The sequence below is a fragment of the Bombus pascuorum genome, chromosome 7 (assembly GCF_905332965.1).
Source record: "Bombus pascuorum chromosome 7, iyBomPasc1.1, whole genome shotgun sequence".
NCBI classification, from domain to species: Eukaryota; Metazoa; Arthropoda; class Insecta; order Hymenoptera; family Apidae; genus Bombus; species Bombus pascuorum.
The window spans coordinates 16,289,177-16,311,230 of record NC_083494.1 but is presented as its reverse complement, the minus strand read 5'-3'; the positions used below and the strand labels follow the sequence as shown (position 1 = coordinate 16,311,230).

General features: G+C 55.1%; 1 protein-coding gene across 3 annotated transcripts; it reads left to right on the top strand.

Moving 5' to 3' along the window:
• Positions 1-2,759: 2,759 nt before the first annotated feature.
• LOC132908887 (GATA-binding factor A-like) lies at positions 2,760-22,046 on the top strand. 3 transcript variants are annotated; one of them, XM_060963300.1, is made up of 6 exons: positions 2,760-3,195; positions 19,344-19,591; positions 19,678-19,967; positions 20,648-20,820; positions 20,936-21,203; positions 21,285-22,046. In XM_060963300.1, the coding sequence occupies exons 2-6, from the start codon at positions 19,371-19,373 to the stop codon at positions 21,653-21,655; spliced, it is 1,323 nt and encodes a 440-aa protein (XP_060819283.1). In that variant the 5' UTR covers positions 2,760-3,195; positions 19,344-19,370; the 3' UTR covers positions 21,656-22,046. The 3 variants fall into 3 exon arrangements, with proteins under 3 accessions (XP_060819283.1, XP_060819285.1, XP_060819286.1); XM_060963302.1 differs by lacking the exon at positions 2,760-3,195 and adding an exon at positions 12,497-12,631; XM_060963303.1 differs by lacking the exon at positions 2,760-3,195 and adding an exon at positions 16,910-17,109.
• The last annotated feature ends 8 nt before the right edge of the window (positions 22,047-22,054 follow it).

Here is a 22,054-nt window from a genome sequence, read left to right as displayed (position 1 = left end):
GCGAGTGAAAGGCGTTCTGCCTGCCACGGACGCTTTCGCTTCGTCGTCTCGAGAAACGCGAGTCGTTCGAACGCGCACGGAAAAGCTTTGCCAATCGGCCGAGATCGTTTTCCACGTCCAACGACCGACCAACGGACAGTGGTCGCGAGACGAACGACAGGGTGGCCACCCCGCAACGCTTCACGCCGTTACCGCCGCTGCTGTTGCTGCTGCTGTTGCTGCACCCTCCAATTTTCCGATCGGCGCCACACCTATCTATCTCCGCCGTTACTTAATGGCACGCTCTACCACTCGTATTTTATCCCTACGTCCCGACGAGATAATCGGGACCTTCCTTACGCCGGTTACGACCGATTCTCTACCGACTCTTCGACCCAACGCTCCAACAAATCGAACAGAGTACCGGCGATTAACGGCGCGACGCGGCCTCCGCCGAGTAGAAACGCATTTCGATCAGCATCCCGCCTTTCTTTTCATCCTTCGACGAATCCTATGGAATTTATCGGATCGAGAGGAGTCCCGTCCGGCGAGGCGGTTTCACGAATTTCCGAAATTCGAAAGTCCATCGAGAAGAGGCGACCGCGGACGAAGGGGCGCGACACGTTTTCGCAAGGTTGGTCGCAATTGGCGAAACGAAGGAGAGAAAAATTGAACGACCGCACCGAACCAGGCGACCGTTTTTCTCGGAAGAGGACGCTCGCTGCCACGGACGAGATAATTTTCGCCCGGAGCCGGCGGTCGCCATCGGACGTGGATCGCGCGTCGGTACCTCGATCGCCTCGCAGGAAATTCCGCGGGGTCGCGTCCACTTCGACCGAGCCGGAATCAAGACGGAAGAAACAGCGCGTCGAAACGAGTCGAACGGACGTTCGTCGAGTTGGCAGACCGCGCTAATGGCTGCGCGTTTTCTCCACGCGTCTTCGATTCGTAGGTCGAGCGGGGTTGCTTCGACCTTTGCGTGGCCGAGACAACGCACAGAGAGGACGACGACGGTGGAAAAACGTCGTAACGTTTGGCACGCACGTCGGACGGACGAGGCTCGGAACGAACGCGGAGAAAATGCGTGGACGCAGATGCCCGAAGATCGATACGGATCGAACGATCGGCTCGGATGACGTGCGCGACGGTGCGACTAATCCTGGAAATGGAAAAGTCGGGTAGCCGTGTTTCGGAGGGAAAACGCGGGTGCGTGCAAAAGGGCGCGATACGACGAGGTTAAGGAAGAGAGTAGGCGAGGGCGATGGAAGCGAGACATGGAAGTGGTGGACATTGGCCGACGACGGATATGGGATAGGGGTAGAAGATAGGGGCAAGGGGCGAGGTACGAGGGGTTTCGGCCGAGGGTCAGCCTGGATGCGAACTTCCGGTCTGGCGATAAGCATCGCGCTCGCAGGGGTTCCTACCTGACACGCTACGTCCGGTTTTCCGATAGGGGGATCGGTAAGTGGCGCAAAATAGGCGCGTGCTCCGTCGCATTCCGCTCTCGGACTCGCGTTCCCGTATTTTCTAGTGGACACGACGCGCCGAAAATCGCGATCGCTGTTGGAAAAACGCGACGCACCGTGGTGCCACGGATAGCCGATCGATACGCGTTTCTCGGACGATCGGACGACCGAGGAGAAACGACGGCGGAGACGGACGACGACGACGACGACGAAGGGTGGACGCGAAGGGGAGAGGTTGGCGCGTAGGACTCGTAAGCGAGTACCGCGCGGCGAAGCAACGCGGATTTCCGAAGATATGGGAGAAGTACGATCCGGTCGCGGACACGGCTTATCCTGGCTCGATCTGGTCGGACATTATAGGGCTGGAGAAGACCGGTGGTAGGGAGGCAGAGAGAAAGGGAGAAAGAGCGGAAGAGAGAGGTCGGAGCAGCCTGGAGTAAAAAGGATTTTATGAAAATTGCTCGGTGGCCGATGCGCCGCGGCGTGTCGGCTGGCCGATCGGTCGTTCGGTCGTTCGACGCCCTTCGTGCTCGTGGGCGTCGAGACTCCGCCTCCCAGGAGCCGGCACGATACGCCGCCTCGGACCGCCTCTCGTTCTGTCTGGGACGCGCGTTCCTCCGCCGTGGCTGCCGTGGTCGCGTGCGTTAGCTTCGCGATTTTCATCCCTACCACGCGCCTCCAACACCTCCGTCTCGTTCTCTTTCGTTTCGGAAGGCTCGCGCCGTTTCCTTCGCCTTTGCACAGTCTCGTGACTCTCGGCCAAGAGCCGGACAACCTGGACGAGCCGCCGTGGCGACGACCAGACGATTCCTCGCCGGTGATCCGTGGTCCGCGGTCGCGTTCGCCCTTCGACTCGGATCGCGCCTCCGCCTTCGCCCCCGCCCCCGCGTTAGACCACGCCGCGACTGCTTTCGCCTTCGCGTTCGCCTTCGCGACTCCGACCAAACCACCCCCTCCCCGTTACGCCAACGATCGCCGCGCCAAAGGTGACTGTCCAAGCGAGCGTCGAAGCCGCGCGCAGTCATCGCTTGCACCGCGTTCTGGAACTCTTTCGCTCCGCGTCCTTTCCACGCTCGTTCCGACGTTCGCTCGCGCTGCTGTCTCACAGTTTTCGACGAATGTGCGCGATTTCCAGACGCTTCGCGCTTCTTCTTCGTCCTCTCCCACCCGTCGTTTCGTCTTTCCCACCGCGACGTCGTCACGCACGTTACTCGATCGTCGATTGCGTCGTCGCGACGATCGGTGCGCGCCAGTGAAACGAATCGTTGTGCGGGCTCCCTTACGACGAGCCGAGCCACAGGGACACACAGAAAGAGAGAGAGAGAGCGCGTTTCGCGCGATTTCTCGAAATGACCGCGAGCGTCGACCAGGTACTCGCACGCGACGGTTCTCGTCGACGCTAGTCGCCGCCGTCGGTGACCGTTTCTCGATACATCGTGCGAGTCGCTCGCTATCGCGGTGCCGTGATTCGTCGACTCGATGATCCTGGTCGCGTGGAACGCGTCATCCTCCTCGGTGGAATTGCAAACGCGACTCGAGTTTCGCTTCGTCGGCGACGGAGTTTGCCGGTAGTGAGATCCAACGGACGATTGTCAGCTGACAGGCGGCCAACGACGACGACGACGACGACGACGATAAGAAGAAGCGGAAACGGAAGCGGAAACGGAGGACACGTGGAAACGTTTCATCGACGTCCGATTCGACCTTGCCCCGGTGCGCTAGGATGTCTAGTTTGGACGGCTGATTACGAGTAAGTAGCTGTGCGTATTACTGCGCGTACGACGGGACGACGACGTCTCCGTAGAGACGAGAGCGTTCGTTTTCGTTCACGGTGGCGATAATCGGTGCGTGGCTAAGAGGAAGCGTTCGTCGTAATGGAAGGATACGGGTGGTTATCTGTACGCTTTTGGTTATCGGCGTTAATTAGCGATAACGACGATGGAGGTAGATCGTGCGACGTTCGTGCGGTATCCTGCGCGATACGAGCGTATCGCTTTTCGTATTCCGTTCGATTCGGTCTGATTGCTCGGCGAATCCGTTCGATTCGTTCCAGTGGAAGATCCGCGCGCGTTCATCCGCGATACCGATTCGAAATCGGCGAAAGGAATTTTCCTGGTCGCGCGCACACCGATGGTGTAACGAAACGTAGGCGGCCGAAAATCTGGCGAATTTTCAACGTTCGAGAACAGCGTTTAACGGGTCGCTAGGCGTTAAACGACCGTACGATAAACTCGCTCGTTGCGTCTAAAGGTTGTCGCGCGTTTATCGCCATACATCGGACCATGCCGGCACCGCCATTCTTTCCCCGGCGGTTTTATCTGAACGGCCATTTCCCGTAGAAACGGCGGCAAGATACGTCGATCCGACCAGTTTCTAGCCCAGTGAAACGCGACTATGCTCGTGGAAAATTTAGGCGAGAAATATCGCGCGAAGAGGAGAATCACGCGGTACGTAGGCGCAGAGGCGGCAGCGTGTGACGCGATCGTCGAACGATTCGAACGGTCTGGAATCTTAAATTGGTCGCGTCGCACTCGAGAAGGAACGACGCGAGAGAAGATCGTGACGCAAAGGGACCGAAGCAGAGGTTGGAGTGGCTTTTCCAGGGATGTAACGGCGCCGGCGGCCGGCGGCCGGCGTCTCCCTACGAGAACACTCGTCCGGTTCTTAGGCCTAATTGGTTGTCGCCCGGCGCCTTGTCTTGTTCACGAAGAAAGCAGACCTTTCTCGGTTACCACGCCGTTCAGTCTTTTTTTCCTAGCCACCCTTTCGAGGCTGGCTATTAAGAGCGCGCCGCGTCGCGTCGAGTACCTGTGCCGCTCGTTCGCTTCCAACGTACGACCGAGACGACCAGCGATCCTACGTTTTCCGATAATCGAGTCCGCGCGTGAAACGTATCCACGACAACAGAGAGACAGGAGGAGGAGGAGAAGAAAAAGAAAGTGGAAGCTAAAATCGCGAGACGAGGAAAGATGAAAAGTTTGGGCTGCGAGTAGACGAAGGACGCGAGTAAACAGTACGTACAGCTGGGTTAGCGTATCGGGAAACGCGCGAAGCACGCTTAATTTACCGTAATAGCTATTCCGCGTATCGAATAGATATTTTTATTGGCGTTCGCTTTCGGTACGATACGCGTTTATCGAGTGTCGTGTTTATCGAGCATCGTAAAACGATCGTTAATGTTTTTACGAATCGATAACGATCGCCATGGGTTCTCGTAATAATGACGTTGCCACGCTGTCTGCCGTCGGATCGATAAGATCTCCAACGATCTCACGACTCGTTCGAGAATCACGAATAGGCAAAGTCCCCTAATTTATCAGCCGCGTTTTCGGTGATCGTACGGGACGCGCTGTTCGCCGTCTTCGCGATTTTCTCTCTCGTACGGAAAACGCAACGATCGCGCGTGGCGATGGCGCGCGTCGTCGAAATTCGTCGACGCTTTGCAAAGTCGGTCGCCGGTAGAGAAGAGGACGACCGGCACGGGGTAAAATCCGGTAAAATGGTATCGAGCGATCGAGGAGGCGAGCGAGGTTGCGCGCATCGGCCAAAGACCCGTTACGTCGGAGGACGAGGTAATTAATTTAAGCCGCGAACGGCTCGGCACTAGGCCAATGCAAACACCTTCTTCGCGCGATCGCACGCACAGCCGCGGCTTATAACGCCGGAGCGCCGCGACTCCCGGATAAACGATCCTTTGCCACCTTTTTCCTGTCTTTCTCGGTTCTCGTACTCGTCCTTCTCCGTTTCTTCTTCTTCTTCTTCTTATTCTTTTCCTTTTCCTTCGTCTCCTCTTCTTTCTTCCGAGTGGTTTGGCGCGCGCGCGCGCACGCACGCACACACACGCCAAGCTTTCGATCCTGGATCCGGGATATAACTGTACAACGAGGCTGTCGCGACTTTGAGCCAACTAGCTCGCGACGAGCAAAAGAAACACCGTCGCGAGGCGGAATTCTCGACGATCGAACGCATAGGCAGAGACCGGACGAATCGGCGTGTTTGGCGGAGCACGGACGGAGAAATTGCGGCGAAGAATCGTGCGCGAAACAACGACGATACGAGCCGCCGACGAAAAAGGAGAAGAAGCGAGCGATTTAACGAAGTCAACGGCGAATCGTGCGTATCGCGACGTTAATTACCATGCGTAATTAGCGGAGTGGCGATCGAGTTTGAATGGAATTCGCGTCGTCGATCGACGACGGCTGCTCGTGTCCGTGGCTTGGCGGCGGGATGCGTGACGGTGACGGGTGGCGTTCGTATCGAGAGGAAATCGCCGTGTAAACGAAAAATTCGAAAGCCGCACGAGGCTGTGCGAGGGTGGGGAAATCGAGACGGAGGGGAAGCGAGAAGAAAGAGAGAACCTGGTTTAACGAACCTCTCGACCGCGAGACAACAACAACGTCGACGAGGAAATGGAGGAAGGCGACGACGACGACGACGACGACGACGACGACATATCGCGAACGTTAATTACCACGGTGAGAGCTCGGACGAAATGCTCGCCACGGTTAGACAACGATCGCTCGCCGTCCCTCGCCTATCTCGGAAGGGTGGCGCGCGGCCCAAGCTCGTCGCCGCGCCGCGGCAGATGCATTAATCGAACCGGCTTAAATTATAGCCGGCCGCTAATTGCGCTCTTCTCTCGGTCTGTCCGACCGCGAAAGACACGCGGCATTTCTCCTAGCGATTGCGCGTGATTAAACCGTCCCGCTTCTCTCCTTCTTTTCCGACGATCTGGTTGGCGTGGTTGTGCACGATACGCAGCACGGAAAACCAGATCGAAACGAAATCGAAGCTGGCCGCGACGGACCGACTAGAACGAGGGATAGATAGCGAGACGGGCACGAGAAGGCACGAGGGGATCGGTGGGAACCGGAAGAACAGCGCAGCACCCACCAGTGCTCCCTCCGCGGGACACTCGCGATAGTTAAAACCGGCCGTAAGGAATTACGATGCGATAAAACGCGTATCGGTCGGCGTGCTGCCAGAGATACGGCGAGCACCCTCGCCGTTGGCAAGTTCGTCGTCGATCGGACGGACGGCTGCTCCGTCTTTCGACCGCTTCGGTCGAAACGCCAAGGACGAGAAACGACTTTCGCGGTTAGACGCGAAACGCGAGGAACGGCGTGGCGCGTGGTTCGCGTGCTTAGCTTCGATATATCGCGATTACGTAACTCGATTAACGGTAAAACGAAGCGTGGTCCGTGCAACGAACCAACGAGTCGCACACAGTTTGGTAAAAATCGACACGCGACGAGCCGCGCGCAGATCCGTGTTCCTCGGCGGTGAATCGAAAACGGGGAAAAAACGGCAATGGAACGAGACGCGCGGCGATCGCCGGTTCTCGCACGCTACCAACCGGCGGATTAACTCGATCGGGGAAGATCGTAGGAGAGAGCGCGATAAAATCGTAGCCGTAGCTGGTCCGGACAATAATCGTAACGTCTCGGTCTGGTAGAGGCAATTCCGGTCCGGTTGGAATAAACGCGACGAATCCTTATCGTTAATTGGACGATAAAGGTAAAAAGGTATCGTCGCGCCGTTTCTGCGCATCTTCTTACTCGCGCTGTACCGACCATGTATTCGGCCGGATCACGGTTATACCTTGGATCGATACCTATACAACGGCGGAATCCGGTGCTTGACCGGTTTCGACCACTCGAAAGATCATCGAAAGATATCGCTTTAAACGCGGTCGCGCCTTAAACTCCTCGCGGAAACGGTAAATACCGTGCGAACATCGCGACGTCTCTCTCGCGATGCATATCGACGGTGCGAGAGAGGCTGGACCTCGCGATCATCGGCTTCCACTTCCGCCGGCATCGCCGAAATATCACCGACGACGGCGATCGAAACACGCGGCCCGATGCCGCGAGTTCGGGCGTGTACGAGCGTACATACGGGGCGTACGTGGAACGCGGGCCACGCGCGATCGTCGTGCCAACCACGACGGACCACCGTTCTCAAAGTTAATTAGAAAACAAACAGAAAATTAACGCGAACCCGGCAGCGAATCTCTCCGGTCGGCGGCCGTTACTCACGATTTATCGTAACTCGTTCGAGTCCGGTCGGTGACCGGTTTATGCTCGAGATTGGTCGGCGATGCGTGCGCGCGCGCTAGAGCAGTCGCGGACGCGAACGCGTTTGCTCGATCGCCGCTCGAAAATCATCGATACCGGCGAATCCGTTGGCGTCGCGCGTCGGATCGACGCGAGCAGGAAGTCGGTCTTTTCCCGCGAGAGCGAAACCAGTTTACCCGATGCTGCGGCAAAAATCGTGAATTATCGCGTAATCGCGAATACGTTTAACCCGTTAACGCATCGACGTTGATCGCGATAGCTCTCTTTCTGCTCCGCTTTCCTCTCCTCCTCCTCCTCCTCCTCCTCCTCCTCCTCCTCTATCTTCTCCCTTTCTCCCTTGTTTTCCTAGTGACGCGACCGCTAGAAAGCCACGCGAACGTACCGACGAGACGCGATGTAACCGAACGGCACGCGGATATTCGGAGTTGAAAAATCGAAACTCACGACCGGTTGGGCGGCGAAAATCTTCCCGACCGTTAATCTTGATTTATGATAACCGCGACCGCGATCTGCTCTCGGAGACCGACCGGATAATTGGATCGCGCGTACGCGCGTCCCGCAGCGTCCGTTCCTGCTACCGGTCTCGGCCGGCAGCCGTCTGGCCGACCGATTCGCACGAAACCTCTCTTGCCCTTCGCTCTCCTCTGCGCTTCCACCATCTCGATTCCACGCGACGTTCCACGAGTCGCGAGAGGCGACCACGCGCGCCAGATCGCGTGCACGAAAAAGTCGAAAGGTGCTGGCTGGCTCGTTCGCCGGCCAAGCATGGTCCGGTGTGTCACGCATGGGAACGCGTCAGCGCGCCTTCGATCCGTTGGCGAATTTACGCCGGTGGACGTAAAACGACCGATCACGGAACGGCGCGGCCGTGCGACGAACCGAGAGCGAGAACGGGATCGGCAACGGGAGCAAAGTGTCTTCGTGCGATTCCATCGCAACGTTTACACGGAACTTCCCGGATACGCTCGAGAACGGTAGAACCGGTCCGAGACGGTGCATGCCAGCCGAATAATCGACTCGGTTAATTAGCGCGCGATCGATTCCTCTCCGTCGCGTTCAGACCCGATACGCGCGATCTTTTCAAAAGCTAGCCCGCCGCGTCCTTCCCCCCCCCCTCTCTCTCTCTCTCACTCTCTCTCTCTCCTTCCTTCTTCCACTTTCCTTCTTTTCGAAAACCGACCTCCACTCCACGTTTCACCTGCCGATCTCGAGACCACCGGAATCGCGGAAAATCGTCGCAACCGCGTTGCCGTTGACAGAACCAGCAAACGTACGTCGAACGCTGTAGCGGCGTTTTTCCGCAAACCGCTGACCCGCGCTGCGACTCGCTCCGAGCGAATCACGGCAGTCGAGGGGCGAGGGGGTGGGGGTACGGGGAAGCAGGCAGATCGTAGAGTTTTCAACCGCGTTTAACCGAGGTCTAATGCGACGCGCGCGTATTATGGCGCGTGTATTATGCGGCTGTTGGGCCGACTGGCTGGATGGCTGGTCGGATGGCTGGCTGGTCGGGCGGCTGGTCGACGACGTGCTCGTGTGCGTGCGTGCATCGGATCGGGGCTCGGCCGTGAAAGTGTTGGTGCGTTGATCGAGCGCCCTCGAGGAGTATAGAGACAACGGCCTGCCGATACACCGACCGTGCTTCTCAACCGGAGCCGAGATCGCCCCTCGACGCGATCGCTACGATTTCGCGGCACGCGACGCGATCTCGCGACTCGCGAGTCTCGCCACTTCGAGATCGTCCGCCGGCCGTGCCAACGGACGTCGATTCGACGCGAGATCGATCGATCGCCGGTGGCGAAGGACGCGCGTTCCAAGCGACCGTGACCGAACGCGACTTTCGGTTGGGAACGGCTGAGCCCGCGACGAACGGCGCAACCTTGTTCCCGAGGGAAACGGACAGGAAAAGGAATCGCGGAGGAACACGAAAGGCGACAAGGCGCGGCAAGTTTTATATTATAATTAGCCCGAATCCCCGAGTCGTCTACTCGCCGCCTCTGGCGACTACGCGGCGGCGAGCATTTCGGTATTTCGACGAAACGCTACTCGACAGCCGACTCGTGGCGAGATCGTTGGTATCGCGATCGAGGGAGAATATCGCGAACAGAGACGAGCCTAGTTCCCCGAAACGAAAAGCGCGAAAGGTACGGACGATGGCGTTGAGGTGGCTATAAACCGACGACCCCCTGCTATCGATGGGCTTTCTCGTTTGATGGGGGAACTAACGACAGGACGGCCGAACGTAATGGACTGCTACGGCCGGCCGGTCGCTCGGTCGTTTCTCCGTAAAATAGATTTGGGGATGAAACGAGGGCCAGAAAGAAAGAGAGAGAGAGAGAGAAAGAAACCGCGATGGTGGGTCCGAGTAAAATGGCGGTCGTACGTTCGATCCACACCCCCTGCGTCGCCACTTTGGCAAAATCGATACCGATGCTACCTACCGCGGCGATATGGCGGAACCGCTCGAATTTTCCCATCTGTCAGCCGGGTTCGTCGACGGTCAGCCGCCAGCCACCGGGCTGACGAAGAAGACACGACAACAGGCAGAGGCAAAGATATCGTAACGAAGATAGGGAACCGCAGGTTGCGTTTCGGTCGGAAACGTTCTCGTACCTGAACTCGGCCACCCGAAACGGTGGAAACATACCGAGGATCCGGGGACCGAAGATCGGCGACGACCTTATTGGAAAGTCGTGTTCTACGCTTAAACCGGAAGTCGAACCGACGATCCAGGTGTCCGCGCGGGGGACGAGGGATGTGCGGCGGCGCGTTTACGAGCTGGCCGGACCCAAATGTAAAAACTCGAGTGGAAATGGATCGCGCGACGACGTTTCGGCTCGCGACCGTCGCGTCTCTCGTTGGGTGTTTCGACTGGTTGCTGGAAACGCGCGAATGCCTGCGAGCGTGCTTTTCTCTCGACGCTCGAGGCTGCGCGCATAAATCTCCTTTAGAGTCGGCCAATGAATAGAGACGACGGCAGAGGAAGGGGAGAAGTTACTCGCTTCCCGGTTCAAAGTCGTTGACAAAAATTCGCCAACTACAAGGCGAGCCACTCTATAATTCATAAATATTTAAATCGCCGGGAAGAACCGCTCTTGTCTCTTATCAACGGTACCCGGGTAGTCCCGGTGGCCACAGTTATTAAACGTAGCTTTCCGTTTTTCCGCTGCTTTCTGTCGGATCTCGCTGCAACGCTAGCAATCCTCGGCCTCGGCAGAAGACGCAGTTTCGTCGCCACTCGCCGTCCGCCTAAACTTTAAAGTAGGCGTAAGTAGGCAAACCGGGTGTCGCGGATCGCGCGCTCGTTTTTCATTTCTCCCTTTCTCCTTTTTTCCTTTCCTTCTCGCTCTTTGTTTTCTCTTTCCCTCTTCCTATTCCTACGGCGGTTCTCCTGCGTGGAAAACCACGGGGAACGCGAAATATCGTTAAAACGTGGCCGTGATCGCGAACGCAACGGTGTTTTCCGAGTAGAAAGAAGAAGATAATTGCAACGAGTCTGCACGAGAAGCGAGAATCCTGGCGTGCGTAGCGTTCGCGCGAGTCGGAGAATCGAAGAGAGAAAGAGAGAGAGAGAGAGAGGAGAACCGAAACTCGATTCGGATTCTAATCGAGTCGAGTGGAGTGGAGTGGAGTGGAGTCGAGTCGCGTTCCACGGCTAGCGAACGAAAGAGCTTCGTTCTTTGGATTTGCGCGCGCACGGTCGTGTAGACGCATGGAAACGCGGGTGTACGGTCGTCGCTTCTGATATTTACGGGCTCGCCTCGATATTTCGTATGCGAGCGCGATCGCGATCTCGTTTACTTGCAACGCGTGGAAACTCAGAGGCGACGGTTGTACCGGTTGCCACGGTCGCTTTAAATTGCTCGCTTTTTTCGAGAAGCGATACGCGCATCCGCTTAAACGCGCTCTTCCGTTGCTAGAAAAAACCTTCTCGCTCGCGTTCGTGCCAATTCATTCGGCTTCCATGGCTAGCGAATCACGTTGATTCAAAAAATTGCTCGAAATCCTCTTTACGAAGGGACGAACTAACGAGAATAATAATAAGAATCGCTTTTCGCGTCAAGAGTCGAACCAAACTAAGAGCAATACCGCAGCAAAAGCCGACGCACACCGGATCGTATTACCGTCACTTTTCCAACGCCATCCCCTGATCTATACTGGTAACGCATTAGTAAATGAGAGGCGGCTTGGCACGAGATCAATTCTTTTCACTCACTGTACTATATCTCTGCGTCGCGTCTTGCGCCTACTGGAAATCACCTTATCTCTGCCCTCCGTCTTTCAACCCCTTGCACGTTGCAACACGGCCGCTTCGCTTTGGCCATCGCGGGCACCGTCGTTGATGAGTTACGCGCAATACGCCGTAATTTTCTTTGATTTTAACAGATCGATCGTATCGGTCGATGTACGAGCGAAAACCTGGCCTTTGTTTTTATCTATTTGTTCGTACGCGGATGAGCCCGCTAGAACAAATGCATCTACAACGACAGATAGTTACCGATACTTACGAAAACGGGAAACAAAGAGGGAAAGATATAAATTTGGCGCGATATAGATGGAAAAACACAGCTAAACGACAAATGTAGAGGATAAGGAAGATAAGATCGCTCGCTTCGCCGACGCATCGGCGACGACTGTTAGCCAGAGGCTAAATTAGCCGTCCGAGAAAACTGCCAGCCAGAGAGCAAGTTCGATTTCGCCTGTCAGAATGAAAATATTTAGATCCACAAGCGTTACGTCTGACGACACTCTACCGTGCCATTGATATAGCAACGATCTGCTTAACGACAGCTATTTATTTATCTAACGGGCATTGCGCCCTTTATCACCGCGTACAAGACTACCGAATGAACCGAAGGGCAAAAGTGACTTTGTGTTGTGATTTTTTCAGTTTCCTACGAGTTGACAAGAACGATTCGAAGGAGATTACGGATGCTTACGGAAAAGAGCGGCGATTTCGCCGTTGGTAGTTGAGCAAAGTCGATGTTGCTTAAACTAAGCCGATCCGAAGCGACACGAAGAAGTCGTCTTCTTCTAATGGATATCATAGGAGCGTGATTCGAAATGTGCAAGAATTTCTGGACACTCGACAAGCCGAGCCGGAATTTTAAGGTCGGGTGCGTTATGGTTCTACGCTGTGCGAAGTGAACGTGTTCAAAGTTTTAAGAATATTTTACGGCGAGCTTTGGTACATCGGTTCGTTGATCTCGAAAGCGACGGTATCTTAGAAATTTGTATTGCTCGCTCGCGAGCAATTTGACGTGATTCGATTACGTACTTCAAACGTATATTCCAGACGTGATATAGCTAGAAAGGAGTACAGTATTTTAAAAGCGAGAGCAATTTTTCAAATCCGTGGCGTGTCCGATAATGGGATCCAGTGATCTTTACAGCATCCTTTCTCGTATCATCGATACGAACCACGCTATCGTGTTGTTAGAAAGAATGTATAAAAACAGTGAAATAAGTGTAGTGGCTGGTACGAGTTAAAGTCAACGACGCGTACATCGAATGGAAGTTTCGATGGTTTGACAGATCCGGAAGAAAAAGTCACGTTGTGCGGAGAGGATCGTTGCAAAGTCAGTTAGTTCGGTGGCAACGTTGAGGGGGAAAAGTGGAAAGGAGCGAAAAGATGTGGAAAGGCCGTCGTCGAGTCGTATTAGACGTAGTATATAGAGATACTTAATCTTTTCGTTGAAAAGTATAAACAGAAGGATAATATCGTTGACGCGTGTTCGTTGTTGCAGAGAAGGTGGGTGAAGAGAGCTTTCAATAAGCCGGTAACTATGGTGGTTTTTTAACATAGGAATTTCCATCTTAAACGATAAAAAGGCTGAGAAACTCGCGTTGTACCGACTCAGTTTGTTTTATGTATATTTATCTCGGTGGGCGGTCCAGATTATGCATGCGTACTCTAACGTAGGCCCAACTATAACGTTTCTAAAGCTTTTGGCCTGTGAAAGATGGAGCGTGAAACGAGTTTCACAAAGCTCGGACATTCGTACGCCTTGTTAATCATGCGATCGATATACCTATACGAATTTACATGTAACTCTTAGATCACAAGCTTCTCCGATATAATCGGAAAAGGGACGTTGTCGATAGCACGGAGGAAATGGCACGTGTAACGTTTACGAGCAACCCGCGTTATATGGCATCGCGGTATATTTAGTTTTAGATCATTTAGACAACACGAGTTTGCTAATATAGTTAAATCGCGGATTTGCGAGTTATGCGAATGTTCGACTTTTAGATACAGCGTAAGGTCGCCAGCGTATAGTAACGCGTTATTAGCATGAGCAGATTCAACGGTTAGATCATTGATGTAGAATAATAAATACGTAATACGACAGAAGATAACGAGAAGGAGAGCGCAATGCCTAAATCGGTTGTTGTTTCTCGTTTATCCAACGGCGTATCGTTTATACGGAGTAGATGAAATCAAGTACTGCTTTTTTTCCGCGTGAAACGCGTAACATGACATTTCGAGATATTAAACGGCAACGTGTTTTCAACACTCCATTCATGAAGTCGAAACAGATCGCTTCGAATATATCAGGCAACGATTAAGGATTCCACGCTGTTGTAAACTTTTAAATCATCGGCGGATAATAAAAACCTGCCATGTCGGAAAAATTTTCACGCGTCGTTGATAAAGACGGCGAGAGAGAAGAGACGAGATCCTCGTGGAACGGCCGAAGCGAACCTTCGACGATTTAGAAAGACGATGGTCGAATTTCACGACAAGGTGACGATTTCGGAGGTAGCTGGCAGCTGCGTCCAGGCAACGACGCTTGCGTGGCTAGCTTTACGAATTAGAACAACACGATTTATCGAGTCGAGAGCCTCTCGCGAGTCTCTGTACACCGAGTTAACCCGGTGACCATCGTCGATGTTCCTGGGATAAATAGCGATGAAACATGGCGATACTTGCCACTATCGATCTTCGTCAAAGGAAACGATGCTGCTCGAACGTAACGTGGTTTTAAAATAACACATTGGTGTTATATAAATAAAGTTAATATATGTATTTACGTATAAAAGTAAACGTTGCGCTCGCAATTAAAGCTACAACGAGACACGATATAACGACTTTCTGATAGTAGAAAAAGATTCAAAGGATATATCGATCGCGGAGGGTACATTATTAATATTAATGGAGATACGATTTATGTCGGCGCGGCGAGCAACCTGGCAATCGGCGTTACGCGGTTGAACATAGAAAATTTCTCACTGGAACAATCGCTTTGAAACTCTCCGCGATATGGGAGCAGTCTACGAGATCGTTAAACGATCTACGTACAAATAGCCATGGAAATAGCCAATCGAAGCTTTCTTCTATTTTCTAATGCTGCAAAGTCGAGATCGGAATTATCTTAAAGGTACACGTTGTAGGTAAGAACCGTGTTGTACAAACGAAGATATCGTTGTTCGTCGTTCTCCGATGGCGATTAATCGGAAACAGGATGAAATGGATGACGCGCAATGTTTTCGGCTCGTGCGACGAAAATGCTTCTCGCGATACGCCTGTTCGAGGAGAACGTCGAGGAAAACGATCATGGACGCGTCAACGGGGAAAGTCGGGTGGATCGGATCGGCGTCGCGAATCGTTCTTCGTCCTTTGCCCCGATTCTATCCTCTTCGATGGCGATCGACGCGATCTTTCTTCGTAAGAAACGGCAGAGTCGATACTCGATGGACGATCGGGTGGAATCGATGTTCGCGGTGGAAGCGACGGCCGGTGCTCGAACCGGTCACGTTGGGAAACTATTCGAGGAATTTCCTACGGCCCCCCTCGGCTCGCTTATCAGGAATATGGCCGCGCGAACCTAGCGTTCGGAAGTGGTCTTCTCCGCTCGAGTTTTTATCGCGAACGGTGAAACGGTGGTGGAAAAATAGGTCGTCTCAACGACCCAGCTTCGGCGAGTCGGCTGGATGGTTGGCGCGTACGTCCGTGTCCCGGATGCACCTATCTTTCGGTTCGTTCGGTCGGTCGAGCGGCCGGCGTTGCTGACATTTCTTTTAACGCGTTTGTTTATAGGCGGATTCGTTCGAGCTCGCAACGTTACTCGATCGCCGGATATAGAAATCAAGAGTTATCCGCGTTATCGTAGGCAGTGCGTTGGTCGCCGCGTATCGAGTTTTACGTCGGTTTCTCCGCGGTGTACGCGTAGCGAATTTTTCCGTAAGACGGCGACGACGATGATACGACGAGTAGCAGAAATTCTCGCAGGTCAGGTAACGAATCCGTCCTCCTTTCTCTGCTCTTTCCTCGGTTCCCCCATAGCCCCGTTTGTCTCACCAGCCGTTCCCACTCACGCACGTACACAGGCACAGCCACATGCACGTTCTTTCCCTCTTTCTTCCTCCTTCCAACTCGCTCCTTTTTCCACCTATCTTTTTCCGTTCGCGCTGTTCACGCGGCCCGGTTTGGCGTCACGCTCGTCGAGGCACAAGCGCGAGTAAATGAAATTCGTCAAGGATTTATGCCAACGGCCGACGCGGCCAAACCGTACGCGATTCACCCGGCCGTGTAGGTAGCTACGTGAATTAGAGCTCTTAGCCGGGTATCCGAGAGTACTCGCGGTACTCGTTAATACCCGAACTCTCGTTCAAGAACCGGATACGAGTACCAGTACTCGAGTATCCGGATTCCCCTCTATTTCTCACGATTACTCAAGTACGTACGAAGCTTTCCTCTCGCCTGCGTCTGAACGCACACCGCAGAGACAAACTTTCATCGAATCTATCGATACGGCGGAATCTCGTTGACGAGCAAGTAGATTCCTGAAAGAAAAACGACTATACCGGGAATCTAAATGGCGCGAACGTGGTCCGAATATTCGGATCTCGATCGAGTGGCTATCCGAGTACTCGAGTTCGGCTCGAAGCTACAGATCCGAGCAACGGTAAGAGTTCCCAACCGCGAACCTACCTGCTTCTACGTCGTCGACTTGGCACGACAACGAGAAAGGAAGGGAAGAACGTGGACGAAACTAGTGACGGACGAAGAATAACGGACGGAAACGTAGTAGCGAATCTCGTAGAAATTCCGGAACGCTGCGAAGCTCGCGTGCCTGTCAATGAAACCATGCGGCAGGGAGGGCGGGCAGGCTGTGAGAGGCGCGTGCCGAAACTGGACCGGTGCGCAATTTCCGAGGAATCTTATCTCTCGTTTGCATCTTCGGTATCGGGTTACGGAAAGGGGCGTTCACACCGGAGCGCCGTTTCTTCCGTTCCCCGTCCCATTCTTCCATCGTTTCGCCTTTAGTTCTTAAAGATAGCAGATCGCCAGATCGACAGGAGAAAAGAATTTTAACACGCTTCCCGGCGTTTAGATGCTCTCGTCGTTCGGTATCTAGGTATCGTTCGTATCTAGGTGGATCGTCAGATAGAGAAAGATAGATAGATAGATAGATAGAGAGAGAGAGAGAGGGAAATTGCGGAAATCGTACGCGAATGGAAGGTAACGCGAGCCCGATCGAGCGAGAAGCGTTGCCGCGAATCGGAATCGGAAGGACAAAGTAGCCGACGACGAATGGATGGAAGGAGACGACGAAGAGCGCGGCGAGACAGAAGCGTGCGAGAGTGTGAGTCGCGTTGCTACGACGTGGTTACAAGGAAACCCTTCTACGCGGTCGGCGCCGTGGCGCCTTGGCACCAAACGATCGGCCCATCCGGCGACACTCAGCGACGGATCGGACTTTGACTTTGCTTCTCGATTCAAACTCGTCCGACTCTCGTCCCGTGAGAGTTACCTTTTCGCGTATCGAATCGGCTCGGCTCCGGCTCGGCTCCGTTCGGCCGCCGGCTTTCGTCTTCGAGAGCGAGAAAACCTTTCAACGTTTTTCGGTGCGCGTTGATTTCGTGAGAGGCGGAACGACGGCTCTCGTTCGAGTCAGGTCGAGAAACAGAGAACCGGTAGGCGTTCGAAGCGATTAATCGGGCTCGTAGAGAATCGATACGTGTACTTTCGTTTCGTTCGTCGTCTCTCGTCTCTCGTTCGGTGGCTGCCGCTAGAGAAACGGAGACGAAGCGAGGGGAGCAAGGGCTTGGACGGGGGGAATCGAGCTCGAGCCGAGTGGAGCTGAGTCGAGCCGAGACGAGACGACGAGTCGCGCGGTCCGACTGGAGGAAAAAAAAAAGAAAAAAAGAGGAAAAGGAAAGGAAAAAACCGAAAAGGTGGACGAAGAACGTTATTCCCATTAGCGTGTCGCATGGTATCGGCGAGTCGAGGTTCGGGGCCGGTCATCCGAACCGTCGCTCCAGTCTTTCACGCTCCTTTTAACGACTCGCTCGAGGACGCGCGGATCCGTGTCTATCGTTTGGACGCGCGACCGCGCGATAGTCTCGGTAGCTCGTGGTCGTTCCTCCCCGAGATCTCGCGCGGTCCCTTTCGCCTTGAAAACGCAAAGTTCGGCCTGGCGCCAGATGCCTGCTCGTTCCGGCGCCGTTCCACCGCCGCTCCACCGTCGAAACACGATTAGACTTCTAACCGGTTCTCATTAAAGCCCTTCGCCGCGAAGGCTTCCCGTCGCATCGGAACGGCCCGCGCCCGGAAAATCCACGGAAACGATAGCGAACGCTCGTGTTTAAAATTCTCTCGAGAAAACGGGATCGCGACGATTGCGCCGATACGGCGACGTATTCGCGCGCGTAACTCGCCTCGTCGAAGCGACCAAAGCGCGATACTTATCGGCGATGGGTCGTGCTGTCGATAAACCGGCGCATTTCGCGGCCGATAAGCGACGCTCGTAAATCCCCACGATCGGTACCACGAACCGGCGGCGGCTCGGCTTTTTCTCGGTTTCTTCGACGTGCGCGTTTTCTGGGACGACTAGAAAATCGCAAAACGAAAAGCAGACGAGACGAGAGAGAGAGAGAGAGACAAACTGGACGGTAGTAAAAAGATAGAATCGGATTTTCGTTCGACTCGACCGCCTACAGCGAATGCTCTCGTTGAATCGCTCGCAAGCGATTCGAATCGGTGCTTGACTCGACGCGATCCGACCGTGTCACGCTCGCTAGACCGAGTCGTCCCTTCGGATCGGATAGAATCGGCAGGGAAAGAAGCGCGTAAAAACAGGAAAACGAAAGAAATGGAAAAAACGGAGAAACAGTTTGGAGCGTGAGGTGGCGAGTCTGTTCGCGGAGACGAGAACGCGTTCGCGGAATCGCGTACGCGCGAAAGCGGCGGAGCTTTGGTCCCGCCTACACGGATCTTATTCGTGGCCGCGATGGCCGCTATCCCGTATCTCCGATTCTACGGTCGGAGCGGAGTCGCGCCTCGAAGGTGGAGACGCGGCTGCGCGCCGCTCTCCGTCTCGCTCTGCATCTCCATCCCCCTTCGTCTGTGTTTCGCGGCGTTTCTCTTGCTCTCTGCACACGGTCACGCACACGGGTCCGTTCGTCGGCGAGGGCTCCTAGGTCCGCGGCTGCCTTCCTCGCGCGCGCGCGCGCCTCCTTCTCGCACCCTCTGTCCTTCCCGCCCCCGAGACGTCCCCTGGCTCTTCTACCCCCTCTGCCCTTATCCCCTCGGACCCCTACCGCGCCCTGCGACCAGCCGGTCGTCCCACCCGGACGAACGAACGAACGAACGAACGAACGAACGAACGAGCAAACGAACGGACGAACGAACGAACGAACGGGCGAACGAACGAACTTTTCGTCGATCGAATCGCGCGATCTCTCTCCGTGGCCGCCACTATGGCGAACCCCCTCCGTTTTTCGTTCTCGTCGCTCCGCACGGGGTGCCAGATCGTACGTGCGCGCCACGAATCGTTCGACCTACCGAGTAATCGCCGGGCTTTCTTCTGTCGAACAGATGCCGTGGTGTTAGCTCTCGGGGAGGATGTTCCACGGGGGCGGAAGCAGCGGTTACGGCGCGAGTTCCGACTACCAACAGCAGTCTCAGCAACAACAACAGCAGCAACAGCAACACGGCCAGCAGCTTCAGGCGCCCGTCTACGTACCATCTTCCAGGCCGACGATCCCGTCGGCGGCGACAGCCGCGGCAGCCGCTGCGGCGGCGGCTCAGTATCACTCGTTCCCCGGTTCTGGCTCGCCAGCTTGGTAAGTGCCCGCTGGCGACCGATCGCCATCGTTCGATTCCTATCTATCCTGGCTAACGCACCACGACATTTCCTTGGATACGAAAGGGAGAAGACCGCGGCCTCGTGGCAGCATGGCGTGGAGACGTACGCCGCGCACCACGCGCTCGCTGGCCACGCGAGCGGATCCGCGGCCGCGGCTGCGGCTGCCGCCGTCGCCATGGGTCCGCATTCTGGCCACGCGCACCCTCATCCGCATCCGCACGCGGCCCATCCGCACACCGGACACCCTCATTCGAGCCTCGCCGCGGCCGCCCCCTTTTACGCCCAAAACGTCGCCATGATGTCCTCCTGGCGAGCCTACGATGGAGCTGGATTTCAACGGGCCTCTCCCTACGGTTCGTATCATTTCATCCCCCATCGATTCCTCCGTCATCCGCCCTCTCGTCGAACGTTCGCGATCCTCGGTTCCCTCGTCGTTGCATGTCGCTGCGTGCCGCCGATCCGATGCGCCAGATCGCCAAAAACGCTAGGAGACGCTGGACGTTAACCAGACCACGTAGATGGAGCGAAGGAAAAGCGGCGGAGTGCGACGCGACGGATGCGTGCACGATAAGAGGAAAAAAGCTTCTCTCTCCTGGTCGATGAACGCGCACCGCCACGCATCGACGACGACGACGACGACGGCAACGACTGCGACGGCAGCGACGACGTCGGTGGTGATGCCGGCGGTGGTGGGCCATCTGCGTCGAACGAGCGATAGCGGCTTCTTTCAAACGAATTCTCGCGGTCGAGTGTTCCACCGCCGATGCACACGGTGCGTGGCGTGTTCCTCTTCCGCGCCAGTACTTACATACTTACATACGTATATCGTTTTTTCGGCTACTCGACGGCGGCGCGGCGTCGCGCCGCTCCTCTTCCATATCCGATAAAAGTACGTATAAAAGTGGTGGAGCAATTTCTCGCCACATTTTCGGCAACGTCGACGACCTCCTGTGGGAGGGGGGTGGGACGATGGAGATAAAGCCGCGCGCGTTCACCCATCTGCGAAAAAACCGGCGTTCCTCGATTGTTTCAGACACCGCGATGGATTTTCAATTCGGCGAGGGTCGCGAGTGCGTTAATTGCGGAGCTATATCGACGCCACTTTGGAGGAGGGACGGCACCGGGCATTATCTGTGCAACGCGTGCGGACTCTATCACAAGATGAACGGAATGAACAGACCGTTGATAAAACCGTCCAAACGTCTGGTAAGTGGATGACGGAAAGCAACCCTGTCGTTGCGTCGATCGCGTTTTGGTTCGCCGTAGATTGCGGGCCGTCTACGAACCACGAACCCGTGCGGATGTCGCTCGTTGATTTCAGACAGCCACCAGGCGATTGGGTTTGTGCTGCACGAATTGCGGTACCCGCACCACCACTCTCTGGAGGCGCAACAACGAAGGCGAACCTGTTTGCAACGCTTGCGGTCTCTACTTTAAGCTACACGGCGTCAACAGACCTCTCGCGATGCGAAAAGACGGTATTCAGACGCGAAAACGAAAACCGAAGAAGACGCCCGAATCGAACGCCAGATCGTCCACGGTGGATCACGATACTACCGCCGTCTCGGCCGCTTCTTCTCCGTCCACGGGTAAGCACGGAATCCACTGTCCTCGCGATCCTTTCCGCCATTCGTTCGTTTTCCACACGGCGATCTTTCTGCCATCCACAGAATTGAAGGGTAGCCAACAGCAACAGCAGCAGCAGCAGCAACAACAACAACAACAGCAACAACAACAGCAGCAGCATCAAATCGAGGTGTCCAAGTCGACCGCCGGTGGCGCGTCCAGTTCGTCGGACAGACCGGTCTACCTCGGACACACGTCTCTATTGGCGACCGGAAGCGTAGCTACGGTGAAAACCGAACCGCGTAGTTGCGACGGCATTGTCGGTCAACCGTACTCCTCGTATTACCAGCATCCTCATCAACTGGGGGTGGCGACCAGCGAGCATCAACAGCAAACGTACTACGGGAGCCAGGAAGCGCCCTATCATCATCAACATCACGTTACCGCGGCTGCCAAATTGTTAGCCTCCACGTAATTTGATCTCAACGTCGAAGAATCGACGGGACGATTTCCGCGATACGCCAACCGCCGACGCGAAACGGACGACGAGCGCGTTCCTTCGTCGTTGTTCGTCGTCGTCGTGTGTATTTCGTTTTTCGTTTCTCGCTTGTCCGTTGTCGTTCATCGTTGTTACATTGCCGCGTACGTTCCGTGCAACGAACCGTACGCGACCGATAAGCGAACCAGCGGAATGGATAAGCGAGGTTTATGCTTTCGTCGATCGTTCGTCGACGATTCGCCGCCGTATATTTAGTTTTCTCGTCGTCTTCGTCCCTCGAAAAGAGAAAAAGGAAACGTCGTCGTCACCACGCTACGTGCTATCGACCGACTTTCATCGATTTCGGCGTCGACACCTCGCTGTCTCACGGTCGTC